Source organism: Chiloscyllium plagiosum, unplaced genomic scaffold (assembly GCF_037043375.1).
Source record: "Chiloscyllium plagiosum isolate Xiang-an unplaced genomic scaffold, Cpla_swu_hap1 HiC_scaffold_40, whole genome shotgun sequence".
In the NCBI taxonomy this organism is placed as follows: domain Eukaryota; kingdom Metazoa; phylum Chordata; class Chondrichthyes; order Orectolobiformes; family Hemiscylliidae; genus Chiloscyllium; species Chiloscyllium plagiosum.
The window spans coordinates 6,071,447-6,088,599 of NW_028270178.1; the positions used below are offsets into that span (position 1 = coordinate 6,071,447).

At 61.1% G+C, this 17,153-nt stretch overlaps 1 protein-coding gene across 1 annotated transcript in view; it reads right to left on the reverse strand.

The window, feature by feature from the left end:
• Positions 1 to 17,153, reverse strand: part of LOC122545625 (uncharacterized) — a 172,440-nt gene that overhangs the window by 119,432 nt on the left and 35,855 nt on the right. The window contains exon 4 of the mRNA XM_087981620.1: positions 16,578 to 16,628. Within this exon, the coding sequence (XP_087837746.1) occupies positions 16,578 to 16,628 (51 nt within the window). The remainder of the gene's footprint in view (positions 1 to 16,577; positions 16,629 to 17,153) is intronic.

Genomic DNA, 17,153 nt, shown 5'->3' on the forward strand with positions numbered 1-17,153 from the left:
CTACACCCCCTCCCTATCTCTGTAACCCCCCTACACCCCCTCCCTATCTCTGTAACCCCCCTCCAGCCCCTTCACCCCCTCCCTATCCCTGGAACCCCCTCCAGCCCCTTCACCCCTCAATATCTCAGTAACCCCCTACACCCTCTCCCTATCTCTGTAACCCCCCCCCCAGCCCCTACACCCCCTCTCTATCTCAGTAACCCCGTCACGCTCCTACACCCCCTCCTTATCTCTGCAACCCCCTCCAGCCCCTGCACCCCCTCCCTATCTCTGTAACCCCCTACAGCCCCACACCCCCTCCCTATCTCTGTAAACCCCTCCAGCCCCTACACCCCCTCCCTATCTCTGTAACCCCCTCCAGCCCCTACACACCCTCCCTATCTCTGTAAACCCCTCCAGCCCCTACTACCCCTCCCTATCTCTGTAACTCCCTCCAGCCCCTACACACCCTCCCTATCTCTGTAACCCCCTCCAGCCCCTACACCCCCTCCCTATCTCAGTAACCCCCTCCAGCCCCTACACCCCCCCCCTATCTCTGTAACCCCCCAGCCCCTACACCCCCTCCCTATCTCTGTAACCTCCTCCAGCCCCTACACCCCCTCACTATATCTGCAACCCCCTCCAGCCCCTACACCACCTCCATATCTCTGTAACCCCCTCCAGCCCCTACACCCCCTCCCTATCTCTGTAACCCCCTCCAGCCCCTACACCCCCTCCCCATCTCTGTAACCCCCTCCAGCCCCTACACCTCCTCCCTATCTCTGTAACCCCTTCCAGCCCCTACACCCCCTCACTATCTCTGTAACCCCCTCCAGTCCCTACACCCCCTCCCTATCTCTGTAACCCCCTCCGGTCCCTACACCCCCTCCCTATCTCTGTAACCCCCTCCAGCCCCTACACACCCTCCCTATCTCTGTAAACCCCTCCAGTCCCTACACCCCCTCCCTATCTCTGTAACCCCCTCCAGCCCCTACACCCCCTCCCTATCTCTGTAACCCTCTCCAGCCCCTACACCCCCCTCCCTATCTCTGTAACCCCCTCCAGCCCCTACACCCCCTCCCTATCTCTGTAACCCCCTACAGCCCCTACACACCCTCCCTATCTCTGTAAACCCCTACAGCCCCTACACCCCCTCCCTATCTCTGTAACCCCCTCCAGCCCCTACACCCCCTCCCTATCTCTGTAACCCCCCTCCAGCCCCTTCACCCCCTCCCTATCCCTGTAACACCCTCCAGCCCCTACACCCCCTCCCTATCTCTGTAACCCCCTCCAGCCCCTACACACCCTCCCTATCTCTGTAACCCCCTCCAGCCCCTACACCCCTCCCTATCCCTGTAACTCCCTCCAGCACCTACACCCCCTCCCTATAGCTGTAACTCCCTCCAGCCCTACACCCCCCTCCCTATCTCTGTAACCCCCTCCAGCCCCTACACACCCTCCCTATCTCTGTAAACCCCTCCAGCCCCTTCACCCCTCCCTATCCCTGTAACTCCCTCCAGCACCTACACCCCTCCCTATCTCTGTAACTCCCTCCAGCCCTACACCCCCCTCCCTATCTCTGTAACCCCCTCCAGCCCCTACACCCCCTCCCTATCTCTGTAACCCCCTCCAGCCCCTACATTCCCTCCCTATCTCTGTAACCCCCTCCAGCCCCTACACCCCCTCCCGATCTCTGTAACCCACTCCAGTCCCTACACCCCCTCCCTATCTCTGTAACCCCCACCCAGCCCCTACACCCGCTCCCCATCTCTGTAACCCCCCAGCCCCTACACCCCCTCCCTATCTCTGTAACCTCCTCCAGCCCCTACACCCCCTCCCTATCTCTGTAACCCCCTCCAGCCCCTACACCCCCTCCCTATCTCTGTAACCCCCTCCAGCCCCTACACCCCCTCCCTATCTCTGTAACCCCCCTCCAGCCCCTACATCCCCTCCCTATCTCTGCAACCCCCTACACCCGCTCCCTATCTCTGTAACCCCCTCCAGCCCCTATACCCCCTCCCTATCTCTGCAACCCACTCCAGCCCCTACACCCCTACCCTATCTCTGTAACGCCCTCCAGCCCCTACACCCCCTCCCTATCTCTGTAACCCCCTACACCCGCTCCCTATCTCTGTAACCCCCTCCAGCCCCTATACCCCCTCCCTATCTCTGCAACCCACTCCAGCCCCTACACCCCTACCCTATCTCTGTAACGCCCTCCAGCCCCTACACCCCCTCCCTATCTCTGTAACCCCCTCCAGCCCCTACACACCCTCCCTATCTCTGTAACCCCCTCCAGTCCCTACACCCCCTCCCTATCTGTGTAACCCCCTCCAGTCCCTACACCCCCTCCCTATCTCTGTAACCGCCTCCGGCCCCTACACCCCCTCCCTATCTCTGTGACCCCCTACAGCCCCTACACCCCCTCCCTATCTCTGTAACCCCCTCCAGCCCCTACACCCCTCCCTATCTCTATAACCCCCTCCAGCCCCTACACCCCCCTCCCTATCTCTGTGACCCCCTCCAGCCCCTACACCCCCTCCCTATCTCTGTAACCCCCTCCGGTCCCTACACTCCCTCCCTATCTGTGTAACCCCCTCCAGTCCCTACACACCCTCCCTATCTCTGTAACCCCCTCCAGTCCCTACACCCCCTCCCTATCTCTGTAACCCCCTCCAGCCCCTACACCCCCTCCCTATCTCTATAACCCTCTCCAGCCCCTACAACCCCCTCCCTATCTCTGTAACCCCCTCCAGCCCCTACACCCCCTCCCTATCTCTGTAACCCCCTCCAGCCCCTACACACCCTCCCTATCTCTGTAAACCCCTACAGCCCCTACACCCCCTCCCTATCTCTGTAACCCCCTCCAGCCCCTACACCCCCTCCCTATCTCTGTAACCCCCCTCCAGCCCCTTCACCCCCTCCCTATCCCTGTAACACCCTCCAGCCCCTACACCCCCTCCCTATCTCTGTAACCCCCTCCAGCCCCTACACACCCTCCCTATCTCTGTAACCCCCTCCAGCCCCTACACCCCTCCCTATCCCTGTAACTCCCTCCAGCACCTACACCCCTCCCTATCTCTGTAACTCCCTCCAGCCCTACACCCCCCTCCCTATCTCTGTAACCCCCTCCAGCCCCTACACCCCCTCCCTATCTCTGTAACCCCCTCCAGCCCCTACATTCCCTCCCTATCTCTGTAACCCCCTCCAGCCCCTACACCCCCTCCCGATCTCTGTAACCCACTCCAGCCCCTACACCCCCTCCCTATCTCTGTAACCCCCACCCAGCCCCTACACCCGCTCCCCATCTCTGTAACCCCCCAGCCCCTACACCCCCTCCCTATCTCTGTAACCTCCTCCAGCCCCTACACCCCCTCCCTATCTCTGTAACCCCCTCCAGCCCCTACACCCCCTCCCTATCTCTGTAACCCCCTCCAGCCCCTACACCCCCTCCCTATCTCTGTAACCCCCCTCCAGCCCCTACACCCCCTCCCTATCTCTGCAACCCCCTACACCCCCTCCCTATCTCTGTAACCCCCTCCAGCCCCTATACCCCCTCCCTATCTCTGCAACCCACTCCAGCCCCTACACCCCTACCCTATCTCTGTAACGCCCTCCAGCCCCTACACCCCCTCCCTATCTCTGTAACCCCCTCCAGCCCCTACACCCCCTCCCTATCTCTGTAACCCCTTCCAGCCCCTACACCCCCTCCCTATCTCTGTAACCCCCTCCAGCCCCTACACACCCTCCCTATCTCTGTAACCCCCTCCAGTCCCTACACCCCCTCCCTATCTGTGTAACCCCCTCCAGTCCCTACACCCCCTCCCTATCTCTGTAACCGCCTCCGGCCCCTACACCCCCTCCCTATCTCTGTGACCCCCTACAGCCCCTACACCCCCTCCCTATCTCTGTAACCCCCTCCAGCCCCTACACCCCTCCCTATCTCTATAACCCCCTCCAGCCCCTACACCCCCTCCCTATCTCTGTAACCCCCTCCAGCCCCTACAGCCCCTCCCTATCTCTGTAACCCCCTCCAGCCCCTACACCCCCTCCCTATCTCTGTTAACCCCTCAAGCCCCTACACCCCCTCCCTATCTCTGTAACCCCCCTCCAGCGCCTTCACCCCCTCCCTATCCCTGTAACACCCTCCAGCCCCTTCACCCCCTCCCTATCTCTGTAACCCCCTCCAGCCCCTACACCCCCTCCCCATCTCTGTAACTCCCTCCAGCCCCTACACCTCCTCCCTATCTCTGTAACCCCTCCAGCCCCTACACCTCCTCCCTGTCTCCGTAACCCCCTCCAGCCCCTACACCCTCTCCCTATCTCTGTAACCCCCTACAGCCCCTTCACCCCTCCCTATCCCTGTAACGCCCTCCAGCCCCTACACCCCCTCCCTATCTCTGTAACCCCCTCCAGCCCCTGCACCCCCTCCCTATCTCTGTAACCCCCTACAGCCCCACACCCCCTCCCTATCTCTGTAAACCCCTCCAGCCCCTACACCCCTCCATATCTCTGTAACCCCCTCCAGCCCCTACACACCCTCCCTATCTCTGTAACCCCCTCCAGCCCCTACTACCCCTCCCTATCTCTGTAACTCCCTCCAGCCCCTACACACCCTCCCTATCTCTGTAACCCCCTCCAGCCCCTACACCCCCTCCCTATCTCAGTAACCCCCTCCAGCCCCTACACCCCCTCCCTATCTCTGTAACCCCCCAGCCCCTACACCCCCTCCCTATCTCTGTAACCTCCTCCAGCCCCTACACCCCCTCACTATATCTGCAACCCCCACCAGCCCCTACACCCCCTCCATATCTCTGTAACCCCCTCCAGCCCCTACACCCCCTCCCTATCTCTGTAACCCCCTCCAGTCCCTATACCCCCTCCCTATCTCTGTAACCACCTCCAGCCCCTACACGCCCTCCCTATCTCTGTAACCCCCTCCAGCCCCTACACCCCCTCCCCATCTCTGTAACCCCCTCCAGCCCCTACACCTCCTCCCTATCTCTGTAACCCCTTCCAGCCCCTACACCCCCTCCCTATCTCTGTAACCCCCTCCAGTCCCTACACCCCCTCCCTATCTCTGTAACCCCCTCCGGTCCCTACACCCCTCCCTATCTCTGTAACCCTCTCCAGCCCCTACACACCCTCCCTATCTCTGTAACCCCCTCCAGTCCCTACACCCCCTCCCTATCTCTGTAACCCCCTCCAGCCCCTACACCCCCTCCCTATCTCTGTAACCCTCTCCAGCCCCTACACCCCCCTCCCTATCTCTGTAACCCCCTCCAGCCCCTACACCCCCTCCCTATCTCTGTAACCCCCTCCAGCCCCTACACACCCTCCCTATCTCTGTAAACCCCTCCAGCCCCTACAACCCCTCCCTATCTCTGTAACCCCCTCCAGCCCCTACACCCCCTCCCTATCTCTGTAACCCCCCTCCAGCCCCTTCACCCCCTCCCTATCCCTGTAACACCCTCCAGCCCCTACACCCCCTCCCTATCTCTGTAACCCCCTCCAGCCCCTACACACCCTCCCTATCTCTGTAACCCCCTCCAGCCCCTACACCCCTCCCTATCCCTGTAACTCCCTCCAGCACCTACACCCCTCCCTATCTCTGTAACTCCCTCCAGCCCTACACCCCCCTCCCTATCTCTGTAACCCCCTCCAGCCCCTACACACCCTCCCTATCTCTGTAACCCCCTCCAGCCCCTACACCCCTCCCTATCCCTGTAACTCCCTCCAGCACCTACACCCCTCCCTATCTCTGTAACTCCCTCCAGCCCTACACCCCCCTCCCTATCTCTGTAACCCCCTCCAGCCCCTACACCCCCTCCCTATCTCTGTAAACCCCTCCAGCCCCTTCACCCCTCCCTATCCCTGTAACTCCCTCCAGCACCTACACCCCTCCCTATCTCTGTAACTCCCTCCAGCCCTACACCCCCCTCCCTATCTCTGTAACCCCCTCCAGCCCCTACACCCCCTCCCTATCTCTGTAACCCCCTCCAGCCCCTACATTCCCTCCCTATCTCTGTAACCCCCTCCAGCCCCTTCACCCCTCAATATCTCAGTAACCCCCTACACCCTCTCCCTATCTCTGTAACCCCCCCCCCAGCCCCTACACCCCCTCTCTATCTCAGTAACCCCGTCACGCTCCTACACCCCCTCCTTATCTCTGCAACCCCCTCCAGCCCCTGCACCCCCTCCCTATCTCTGTAACCCCCTACAGCCCCACACCCCCTCCCTATCTCTGTAACCCCCTCCAGCCCCTACACACCCTCCCTATCTCTGTAAACCCCTCCAGCCCCTACTACCCCTCCCTATCTCTGTAACTCCCTCCAGCACCTACACACCCTCCCTATCTCTGTAACCCCCTCCAGCCCCTACACCCCCTCCCTATCTCAGTAACCCCCTCCAGCCCCTACACCCCCCCCCCCTATCTCTGTAACCCCCCAGCCCCTACACCCCCTCCCTATCTCTGTAACCTCCTCCAGCCCCTACACCCCCTCACTATATCTGCAACCCCCTCCAGCCCCTACACCCCCTCCATATCTCTGTAACCCCCTCCAGCCCCTACACCCCCTCCCTATCTCTGTAACCCCCTCCAGCCCCTACACCCCCTCCCCATCTCTGTAACCCCCTCCAGCCCCTACACCTCCTCCCTATCTCTGTAACCCCTTCCAGCCCCTACACCCCCTCACTATCTCTGTAACCCCCTCCAGTCCCTACACCCCCTCCCTATCTCTGTAACCCCCTCCGGTCCCTACACCCCCTCCCTATCTCTGTAAACCCCTCCAGTCCCTACACCCCCTCCCTATCTCTGTAACCCCCTCCAGCCCCTACACCCCCTCCCTATCTCTGTAACACTCTCCAGCCCCTACACCCCCCTCCCTATCTCTGTAACCCCCTCCAGCCCCTACACCCCCTCCCTATCTCTGTAACCCCCTCCAGCCCCTACACACCCTCCCTATCTCTGTAAACCCCTACAGCCCCTACACCCCCTCCCTATCTCTGTAACCCCCTCCAGCCCCTACACCCCCTCCCTATCTCTGTAACCCCCCTCCAGCCCCTTCACCCCCTCCCTATCCCTGTAACACCCTCCAGCCCCTACACCCCCTCCCTATCTCTGTAACCCCCTCCAGCCCCTACACACCCTCCCTATCTCTGTAACCCCCTCCAGCCCCTACACCCCTCCCTATCCCTGTAACTCCCTCCAGCACCTACACCCCCTCCCTATCTCTGTAACTCCCTCCAGCCCTACACCCCCCTCCCTACCTCTGTAACCCCCTCCAGCCCCTACACACCCTCCCTATCTCTGTAAACCCCTCCAGCCCCTTCACCCCTCCCTATCCCTGTAACTCCCTCCAGCACCTACACCCCTCCCTATCTCTGTAACTCCCTCCAGCCCTACACCCCCCTCCCTATCTCTGTAACCCCCTCCAGCCCCTACACCCCCTCCCTATCTCTGTAACCCCCTCCAGCCCCTACATTCCCTCCCTATCTCTGTAACCCCCTCCAGCCCCTACACCCCCTCCCTATCTCTGTAACCCCCTCCAGCCCCTACATTCCCTCCCTATCTCTGTAACCCCCTCCAGCCCCTACACCCCCTCCCGATCTCTGTAACCCACTCCAGTCCCTACACCCCCTCCCTATCTCTGTAACCCCCACCCAGCCCCTACACCCGCTCCCCATCTCTGTAACCCCCCAGCCCCTACACCCCCTCCCTATCTCTGTAACCTCCTCCAGCCCCTACACCCCCTCCCTATCTCTGTAACCCCCTCCAGCCCCTACACCCCCTCCCTATCTCTGTAACCCCCTCCAGCCCCTACACCCCCTCCCTATCTCTGTAACCCCCCTCCAGCCCCTACATCCCCTCCCTATCTCTGCAACCCCCTACACCCCCTCCCTATCTCTGTAACCCCCTCCAGCCCCTATACCCCCTCCCTATCTCTGCAACCCACTCCAGCCCCTACACCCCTACCCTATCTCTGTAACGCCCTCCAGCCCCTACACCCCCTCCCTATCTCTGTAACCCCCTCCAGCCCCTACACCCCCTCCCTATCTCTGTAACACCCTCCAGCCCCTACACACCCTCCCTATCTCTGTAACCCCCTCCAGTCCCTACACCCCCTCCCTATCTGTGTAACCCCCTCCAGTCCCTACACCCCCTCCCTATCTCTGTAACCGCCTCCGGCCCCTACACCCCCTCCCTATCTCTGTGACCCCCTACAGCCCCTACACCCCCTCCCTATCTCTGTAACCCCCTCCAGCCCCTACACCCCTCCCTATCTCTATAACCCCCTCCAGCCCCTACACCCCCCTCCCTATCTCTGTGACCCCCTCCAGCCCCTACACCCCCTCCCTATCTCTGTAACCCCCTCCGGTCCCTACACTCCCTCCCTATCTGTGTAACCCCCTCCAGTCCCTACACACCCTCCCTATCTCTGTAACCCCCTCCAGTCCCTACACCCCCTCCCTATCTCTGTAACCCCCTCCAGCCCCTACACCCCCTCCCTATCTCTGCAACCCACTCCAGCCCCTACACCCCTACCCTATCTCTGTAACGCCCTCCAGCCCCTATACCCCCTCCCTATCTCTGCAACCCACTCCAGCCCCTACACCCCTACCCTATCTCTGTAACGCCCTCCAGCCCCTACACCCCCTCCCTATCTCTGTAACCCCCTCCAGCCCCTACACCCCCTCCCTATCTCTGTAACCCCTTCCAGCCCCTACACCCCCTCCCTATCTCTGTAACCCCCTCCAGCCCCTACACACCCTCCCTATCTCTGTAACCCCCTCCAGTCCCTACACCCCCTCCCTATCTGTGTAACCCCCTCCAGTCCCTACACCCCCTCCCTATCTCTGTAACCGCCTCCGGCCCCTACACCCCCTCCCTATCTCTGTGACCCCCTACAGCCCCTACACCCCCTCCCTATCTCTGTAACCCCCTCCAGCCCCTACACCCCTCCCTATCTCTATAACCCCCTCCAGCCCCTACACCCCCTCCCTATCTCTGTGACCCCCTCCAGCCCCTACAGCCCCTCCCTATCTCTGTAACCCCCTCCAGCCCCTACACCCCCTCCCTATCTCTGTGACCCCCTCCAGCCCCTACAGCCCCTCCCTATCTCTGTAACCCCCTCCAGCCCCTACACCCCCTCCCTATCTCTGTAACCCCCCTACACCCCCTCCCTATCTCTGTAACCCCCCTCCAGCCCCTTCACCCCCTCCCTATCCCTGGAACCCCCTCCAGCCCCTTCACCCCTCAATATCTCAGTAACCCCCTACACCCTCTCCCTATCTCTGTAACCCCCCCCCAGCCCCTACACCCCCTCTCTATCTCAGTAACCCCGTCACGCTCCTACACCCCCTCCTTATCTCTGCAACCCCCTCCAGCCCCTGCACCCCCTCCCTATCTCTGTAACCCCCTACAGCCCCACACCCCCTCCCTATCTCTGTAAACCCCTCCAGCCCCTACACCCCCTCCCTATCTCTGTAACCCCCTCCAGCCCCTACACACCCTCCCTATCTCTGTAAACCCCTCCAGCCCCTACTACCCCTCCCTATCTCTGTAACTCCCTCCAGCACCTACACACCCTCCCTATCTCTGTAACCCCCTCCAGCCCCTACACCCCCTCCCTATCTCAGTAACCCCCTCCAGCCCCTACACCCCCCCCCCTATCTCTGTAACCCCCCAGCCCCTACACCCCCTCCCTATCTCTGTAACCTCCTCCAGCCCCTACACCCCCTCACTATATCTGCAACCCCCTCCAGCCCCTACACCCCCTCCATATCTCTGTAACCCCCTCCAGCCCCTACACCCCCTCCCTATCTCTGTAACCCCCTCCAGCCCCTACACCCCCTCCCCATCTCTGTAACCCCCTCCAGCCCCTACACCTCCTCCCTATCTCTGTAACCCCTTCCAGCCCCTACACCCCCTCACTATCTCTGTAACCCCCTCCAGTCCCTACACCCCCTCCCTATCTCTGTAACCCCCTCCGGTCCCTACACCCCCTCCCTATCTCTGTAACCCCCTCCAGCCCCTACACACCCTCCCTATCTCTGTAAACCCCTCCAGTCCCTACACCCCCTCCCTATCTCTGTAACCCCCTCCAGCCCCTACACCCCCTCCCTATCTCTGTAACCCTCTCCAGCCCCTACACCCCCCTCCCTATCTCTGTAACCCCCTCCAGCCCCTACACCCCCTCCCTATCTCTGTAACCCCCTCCAGCCCCTACACACCCTCCCTATCTCTGTAAACCCCTACAGCCCCTACACCCCCTCCCTATCTCTGTAACCCCCTCCAGCCCCTACACCCCCTCCCTATCTCTGTAACCCCCCTCCAGCCCCTTCACCCCCTCCCTATCCCTGTAACACCCTCCAGCCCCTACACCCCCTCCCTATCTCTGTAACCCCCTCCAGCCCCTACACACCCTCCCTATCTCTGTAACCCCCTCCAGCCCCTACACCCCTCCCTATCCCTGTAACTCCCTCCAGCACCTACACCCCCTCCCTATCTCTGTAACTCCCTCCAGCCCTACACCCCCCTCCCTATCTCTGTAACCCCCTCCAGCCCCTACACACCCTCCCTATCTCTGTAAACCCCTCCAGCCCCTTCACCCCTCCCTATCCCTGTAACTCCCTCCAGCACCTACACCCCTCCCTATCTCTGTAACTCCCTCCAGCCCTACACCCCCCTCCCTATCTCTGTAACCCCCTCCAGCCCCTACACCCCCTCCCTATCTCTGTAACCCCCTCCAGCCCCTACATTCCCTCCCTATCTCTGTAACCCCCTCCAGCCCCTACACCCCCTCCCTATCTCTGTAACCCCCTCCAGCCCCTACATTCCCTCCCTATCTCTGTAACCCCCTCCAGCCCCTACACCCCCTCCCGATCTCTGTAACCCACTCCAGTCCCTACACCCCCTCCCTATCTCTGTAACCCCCACCCAGCCCCTACACCCGCTCCCCATCTCTGTAACCCCCCAGCCCCTACACCCCCTCCCTATCTCTGTAACCTCCTCCAGCCCCTACACCCCCTCCCTATCTCTGTAACCCCCTCCAGCCCCTACACCCCCTCCCTATCTCTGTAACCCCCTCCAGCCCCTACACCCCCTCCCTATCTCTGTAACCCCCCTCCAGCCCCTACATCCCCTCCCTATCTCTGCAACCCCCTCCAGACCCTACACTCCCTCCCTATCTCTGTAACCCCCTCCAGCCCCTATACCCCCTCCCTATCTCTGCAACCCACTCCAGCCCCTACACCCCTACCCTATCTCTGTAACGCCCTCCAGCCCCTACACCCCCTCCCTATCTCTGTAACCCCCTCCAGCCCCGACACACCCTCCCTATCTCTGTAACCCCCTCCAGTCCCTACACCCCCTCCCTATCTGTGTAACCCCCTCCAGTCCCTACACCCCCTCCCTATCTCTGTAACCGCCTCCGGCCCCTACACCCCCTCCCTATCTCTGTGACCCCCTACAGCCCCTACACCCCCTCCCTATCTCTGTAACCCCCTCCAGCCCCTACACCCCTCCCTATCTCTATAACCCCCTCCAGCCCCTACACCCCCCTCCCTATCTCTGTGACCCCCTCCAGCCCCTACACCCCCTCCCTATCTCTGTAACCCCCTCCGGTCCCTACACTCCCTCCCTATCTGTGTAACCCCCTCCAGTCCCTACACACCCTCCCTATCTCTGTAACCCCCTCCAGTCCCTACACCCCCTCCCTATCTCTGTAACCCCCTCCAGCCCCTACACCCCCTCCCTATCTCTATAACCCTCTCCAGCCCCTACACCCCCCTCCCTATCTCTGTAACCCCCTCCAGCCCCTACACCCCCTCCCTATCTCTGTAACCCCCTCCAGCCCCTACACACCCTCCCTATCTCTGTAAACCCCTACAGCCCCTACACCCCCTCCCTATCTCTGTAACCCCCTCCAGCCCCTACACCCCCTCCCTATCTCTGTAACCCCCCTCCAGCCCCTTCACCCCCTCCCTATCACTGTAACACCCTCCAGCCCCTACACCCCCTCCCTATCTCTGTAACCCCCTCCAGCCCCTACACACCCTCCCTATCTCTGTAACCCCCTCCAGCCCCTACACCCCTCCCTATCCCTGTAACTCCCTCCAGCACCTACACCCCTCCCTATCTCTGTAACTCCCTCCAGCCCTACACCCCCCTCCCTATCTCTGTAACCCCCTCCAGCCCCTACACCCCCTCCCTATCTCTGTAACCCCCTCCAGCCCCTACATTCCCTCCCTATCTCTGTAACCCCCTCCAGCCCCTACACCCCCTCCCGATCTCTGTAACCCACTCCAGCCCCTACACCCCCTCCCTATCTCTGTAACCCCCACCCAGCCCCTACACCCGCTCCCCATCTCTGTAACCCCCCAGCCCCTACACCCCCTCCCTATCTCTGTAACCTCCTCCAGCCCCTACACCCCCTCCCTATCTCTGTAACCCCCTCCAGCCCCTACACCCCCTCCCTATCTCTGTAACCCCCTCCAGCCCCTACACCCCCTCCCTATCTCTGTAACCCCCCTCCAGCCCCTACACCCCCTCCCTATCTCTGCAACCCCCTACACCCCCTCCCTATCTCTGTAACCCCCTCCAGCCCCTACACCCCCTCCCTATCTCTGTAACCCCCCTCCAGCCCCTACACCCCCTCCCTATCTCTGCAACCCCCTACACCCCCTCCCTATCTCTGTAACCCACTCCAGCCCCTACACCCCTACCCTATCTCTGTAACGCCCTCCAGCCCCTACACCCCCTCCCTATCTCTGTAACCCCCTCCAGCCCCTACACCCCCTCCCTATCTCTGTAACCCCTTCCAGCCCCTACACCCCCTCCCTATCTCTGTAACCCCCTCCAGCCCCTACACACCCTCCCTATCTCTGTAACCCCCTCCAGTCCCTACACCCCCTCCCTATCTGTGTAACCCCCTCCAGTCCCTACACCCCCTCCCTATCTCTGTAACCGCCTCCGGCCCCTACACCCCCTCCCTATCTCTGTGACCCCCTACAGCCCCTACACCCCCTCCCTATCTCTGTAACCCCCTCCAGCCCCTACACCCCTCCCTATCTCTATAACCCCCTCCAGCCCCTACACCCCCTCCCTATCTCTGTGACCCCCTCCAGCCCCTACAGCCCCTCCCTATCTCTGTAACCCCCTCCAGCCCCTACACCCCCTCCCTATCTCTGTTAACCCCTCAAGCCCCTACACCCCCTCCCTATCTCTGTAACCCCCCTCCAGCGCCTTCACCCCCTCCCTATCCCTGTAACACCCTCCAGCCCCTTCACCCCCTCCCTATCTCTGTAACCCCCTCCAGCCCCTACACCCCCTCCCCATCTCTGTAACTCCCTCCAGCACCCACACCCCCTCCCTATCTCTGTGACCCCCTCCAGCCCCTACACCTCCTCCCTATCTTTGTAACCCCCTCCAGCCCCTACACCTCCTCCCTGTCTCTGTAACCCCCTCCAGCCCCTACACCCCCTCCCTATCTCTGTAACCCCCTACAGCCCCTTCACCCCTCCCTATCCCTGTAACTCCCTCCAGCCCCTACACCCCCTCCCTATCTCTGTAACCCCCTCCAGCCCCTGCACCCCCTCCCTATCTCTGTAACCCCCTACAGCCCCACACCCCCTCCCTATCTCTGTAAACCCCTCCAGCCCCTACACCCCTCCCTATCTCTGTAACCCCCTCCAGCCCCTACACACCCTCCCTATCTCTGTAACCCCCTCCAGCCCCTACTACCCCTCCCTATCTCTGTAACTCCCTCCAGCCCCTACACACCCTCCCTATCTCTGTAACCCCCTCCAGCCCCTACACCCCCTCCCTATCTCAGTAACCCCCTCCAGCCCCTACACCCCCTCCCTATCTCTGTAACCCCCCAGCCCCTACACCCCCTCCCTATCTCTGTAACCTCCTCCAGCCCCTACACCCCCTCACTATATCTGCAACCCCCACCAGCCCCTACACCCCCTCCATATCTCTGTAACCCCCTCCAGCCCCTACACCCCCTCCCTATCTCTGTAACCCCCTCCAGTCCCTATACCCCCTCCCTATCTCTGTAACCACCTCCAGCCCCTACACGTCCTCCCTATCTCTGTAACCCCCTCCAGCCCCTACACCCCCTCCCCATCTCTGTAACCCCCTCCAGCCCCTACACCTCCTCCCTATCTCTGTAACCCCTTCCAGCCCCTACACCCCCTCCCTATCTCTGTAACCCCCTCCAGTCCCTACACCCCCTCCCTATCTCTGTAACCCCCTCCGGTCCCTACACCCCTCCCTATCTCTGTAACCCTCTCCAGCCCCTACACACCCTCCCTATCTCTGTAACCCCCTCCAGTCCCTACACCCCCTCCCTATCTCTGTAACCCCCTCCAGCCCCTACACCCCCTCCCTATCTCTGTAACCCTCTCCAGCCCCTACACCCCCCTCCCTATCTCTGTAACCCCCTCCAGCCCCTACACCCCCTCCCTATCTCTGTAACCCCCTCCAGCCCCTACACACCCTCCCTATCTCTGTAAACCCCTCCAGCCCCTACAACCCCTCCCTATCTCTGTAACCCCCTCCAGCCCCTACACCCCCTCCCTATCTCTGTAACCCCCCTCCAGCCCCTTCACCCCCTCCCTATCCCTGTAACACCCTCCAGCCCCTACACCCCCTCCCTATCTCTGTAACCCCCTCCAGCCCCTACACACCCTCCCTATCTCTGTAACCCCCTCCAGCCCCTACACCCCTCCCTATCCCTGTAACTCCCTCCAGCACCTACACCCCTCCCTATCTCTGTAACTCCCTCCAGCCCTACACCCCCCTCCCTATCTCTGTAACCCCCTCCAGCCCCTACACACCCTCCCTTTCTCTGTAAACCCCTCCAGCCCCTTCACCCCTCCCTATCCCTGTAACTCCCTCCAGCACCTACACCCCTCCCTATCTCTGTAACTCCCTCCAGCCCTACACCCCCCTCCCTATCTCTGTAACCCCCTCCAGCCCCTACACCCCCTCCCTATCTCTGTAACCCCCTCCAGCCCCTACATTCCCTCCCTATCTCTGTAACCCCCTCCAGCCCCTACACCCCCTCCCGATCTCTGTAACCCACTCCAGCCCCTACACCCCCTCCCTATCTCTTTAACCCCCACCCAGCCCCTACACCCGCTCCCCATCTCTGTAACCCCCCAGCCCCTACACCCCCTCCCTATCTCTGTAACCTCCTCCAGCCCCTACACCCCCTCCCTATCTCTGTAACCCCCTCCAGCCCCAACACCCCCTCCCTATCTCTGTAACCCCCTCCAGCCCCTACACCCCCTCCCTATCTCTGTAACCCCCCTCCAGCCCCTACACCCCCTCCCTATCTCTGCAACCCCCTACACCCCCTCCCTATCTCTGTAACCCCCTCCAGCCCCTACACCCCCTCCCTATCTCTGTAACCCCCCTCCAGCCCCTACACTCCCTCCCTATCTCTGTAACCCCCTCCAGTAACCCCCTCCAGTCCCTACACCTCCTCCCTATCTCTGTAACCCCCTCCAGCCCCTACACCTCCTCCCTATATCTGTAACCCCCTCCAGCCCCTACACCCCCTCCCTATCTCTGTAACCCCCTCCAGCCCCAACACCCTCTCCCTATCCCTGTAACTCCCTCCAGCACCTACACCCCCTCCCTATCTCTGTAACCCACTCCAGCCCCTACACCCCTCCCTATCTCTGTAACCCCCTCCAGTCCCTAAACCCCCTCCCTATCTCTGTAACCCCCTCCAGCCCCTACACCCCCTCCCTATCTCTGTAACCCACTCCAGCCCCTACACCCCCTCCCTATCTCTGTAACTCCCTCCAGCCCCTACACCCCCTCCCTATCTCTGTAACCCCCTCCGGCCCCTACACCCCCTCCCTATCTCTGTGACCCCCTACAGCCCCTACACCCCCTCCCTATCTCTGTAACCCCCTCCAGCCCCTACACCCCTCCCTATCTCTATAACCCCCTCCAGCCCCTACACCCCCCTCCCTATCTCTGTGACCCCCTCCAGCCCCTACACCCCCTCCCTATCTCTGTAACCCCCTCCAGCCCCTACACCCCCTCCCTATCTCTGCAACCCCCTTCACCCCCTACACCCCCTCCCTATCTCTGTAACCCCCTCCAGCCCCTACACCCCCTCCCTATCTCTGTCAACCCTCCTGCCCCTACACCCCCTCCCTGTCTCTGTAACCCCCTCCAACCCCTACACCCCCTCCCTATTTCTGTAACCCCCCACCAGCCCCTACACCCCCTCCCTATCTCTGTAACCCCCTCCAGCCCCTACACCCCCTCCCTATCTCTGTAACCCCCTCCAGCCCCTACACCCCCTCCCTATCTCTGTAACCCCCCTCCAGCCCCTACACCCCCTCCCTATCTCTGTAACCCCCTCCAGCCCCTACACCCCCTCCCTATCTCTGTAACCCCCTCCAGCCCCTACACTGCTCCAACATTCCGTATACACAACTTGGGGTCAAATCTGAGCTGGGTGGCCAGCCCGCTGGAGAGCTTTGGGGCAATCAGAGCCATCCTGTTGGTGCTATCACAATGCAAATGATGCCTGCGGTTCCCTTCATATCTGGCCAAGTGTTTGACTCACCTCTTGCGATGTGTGGTGGTGTGACAGTCGGCATGGTGTAGGTATATGGCTCTGCAAACACAGAGAGGGGGATTAATTCAGAATACATCCAGGAACGCAACGCTGAGGCCCGAGAGACCAACAAGATCAAACACACACACACACACACTTACTCGCACACCCCTGCACACTCACATGTCCACATGCTCAATCGCACACATTCTCGCGATCACACACGCAGCTACACTCACTGATGCACTCACACACATGCGTGTGCACACATCCGCACACACGGAAACACACACGTTGACTCTCACACACTCATACTCTTGCACTCACCCGCTCACACACAGTCAGACGTTCTTACACACATACAAACGCACACAATCTTGCACACACTCATACTCACACACACACACTCACTTGCACATGCAACATACACACACACATACACTAACACACATTCTCACTCACACACACACACTCATTCACACACTTTCACTCACACCCACACACACTCACACCCACACACTCATTCACACACTCTCACTCACACCCACACACTCATTCACACACACTCTCATTCACACACACTCA